This window comes from Myotis davidii, unplaced genomic scaffold (genome assembly GCF_000327345.1).
Source record: "Myotis davidii unplaced genomic scaffold, ASM32734v1 scaffold553, whole genome shotgun sequence".
Taxonomy (NCBI): domain Eukaryota; kingdom Metazoa; phylum Chordata; class Mammalia; order Chiroptera; family Vespertilionidae; genus Myotis; species Myotis davidii.
The window spans coordinates 76,353-78,003 of record NW_006284342.1 but is presented as its reverse complement, the minus strand read 5'-3'; the positions used below and the strand labels follow the sequence as shown (position 1 = coordinate 78,003).

The 1,651-nt window shown below is 60.1% G+C and overlaps 1 protein-coding gene across 2 annotated transcripts in view; it reads right to left on the bottom strand.

The window, feature by feature from the left end:
• Window positions 1-422: 422 nt before the first annotated feature.
• Window positions 423-1,651, bottom strand: part of LOC107184667 (interleukin-3 receptor subunit alpha-like) — a 28,685-nt gene continuing 27,456 nt past the window's right edge. Inside the window, exons 3-4 of one of the 2 annotated variants that reach the window (XM_015570475.1) lie at window positions 1,074-1,152; window positions 423-888 (exon numbers count right to left, since the gene is read on the bottom strand). In XM_015570475.1, the coding sequence (XP_015425961.1) occupies window positions 814-888; window positions 1,074-1,152 (154 nt within the window). In that variant the 3' untranslated portion in view covers window positions 423-813. Of the gene's footprint in view, window positions 1,153-1,651 lie in introns of both variants that reach the window. The other variant, XM_015570473.1, reaches the window with a different exon arrangement.

The following is a 1,651-nucleotide window of genomic DNA, read 5'->3' as shown; positions in this document are numbered from 1 at the left end:
AGCCCGGCCAGGTGGGCCCTCACGGCCTCAGTCCGTCGGTCCAGCAACTTGAGATCCGCTCGGCCCTTCGCCTCAAGGACACGCTGCCAATGGGAGGTGGGTCCACACCTGCTGCCCGACCCCCGACCCCCCCTCCCCACCACCACACTCACACTAGTGACCCGGGAAGCCGGGCAATGGACACGGTTAGGAATTCCAGGCCACTTCCTGGCTAAATGCACCAGGTACCTTTTTTTAAAAAAATATATTTTATTGATTTTTTACAGAGAGGAAGGGAGAGGGATAGAGAGTGAGAAACATCGATGAGAGAGAAACATCGATCAGCTGCCTCCTGCACGCCCCCCATTGGGGATGTGCCCGCAGCCCAGGTACCTGCCCTTGACCGGAATCGAACCCAGGACCCTTCAGTCCGCAGGCCCCAGTGTGGGGCGTGCAGGGGGCAGCGGGTCCATGATCCCCTCTCGTCCTGGATGTCTCTCTCTCTCTCTCTCTCTCTCTAATGCATAAAAATACCTTTAACAAGGAGAAGAAGGTACATAATACGATTGAAAGACCAAAGTCCACACGACGGGGGGGAGATAGGATTCCCATTTCAGAGGCTTGTGTGGGGGGGACAGGGCGCCTAGCAGCCTTGAGGTGAGGGGTGGGAGCCGCCTGTGTGCGGGGAGCGGAGAGCGGGTTGAAAATTCCCTTTATTTAGCTTCCTTCCCGGTGAATATCGTAGGTGGGCGTCCCCGCCCCAGTGCACACATCCCCGCCTCCGGGAGCCGCCAGGCTGTGTGGGCACCTGGCCAGCCGCGACCTCATCCGGGCTCACGTCTCCCTTAAAACCTGCAGTTCAGTCAACGGACACTCCTCCTGGGTGGGTTGGCCGGCCTCCCAGGTGAACTGTGGGGTGAGGAGGGTCCGGGTGGGTCATGGGGCCTGGCCAGGGGGCAGGGGGCACGGGTTATGGGTTCCCTGTCCTGTCGGCTTGCCGGCTACCCTGGTGGTCACCCCCTCTTCCCAGTGCCTGGGCTGGACTGTGGCCACCTCCGCCCCAGAGGCGCCCGGGGGCGGACACCCGGACGTACCATCTTCTCATGTAGGCTGTCCCCGATGGGGTCCTTCAGGTGCGGGATGGGCGAGAAGAGGGTCTTCAGCACCGAGTACCTGAGAGAGAATCAGAGGGCGGGGGAGCAGATAAATGGGGGAGACCCCTTGTGGCCCCCACAAATGGGCGTTTTGCACCCGAAGTTCCCTCCGGGAGCCCTGGGTCCCGTCCACCTTCTCATTGTTCCCACCAAGGAGCCAGGAATGGCCCCCCCACTGCCCACCTCCCACCCACACCTGTGGGGGCTCCCCCAGAACCCACTGCAGAGAGCGGGCAGGGCTGGTCTCCCCCCAGCTTGACGTGGGATTTGGGCCGCCTCTGGGCTTGTTCGTGGGGACTGGGGTACAAGATCCATCATGGACCGGCTGCCTCCTGCACGCCCCCTACTGGGGGTTGAGCCTGCACCCCGGGTGTGTGCCCTTGACTGGGAATCGAACCCTTGACTCTTTGGTGTGAGGACCGATGTTATAACCACTGACAAACATCAGCCAGGGATGATGATGATGATGATGATGATTCTTCTTCTTCTTACTTAAGGATTTTTTAAAATTGATTCTT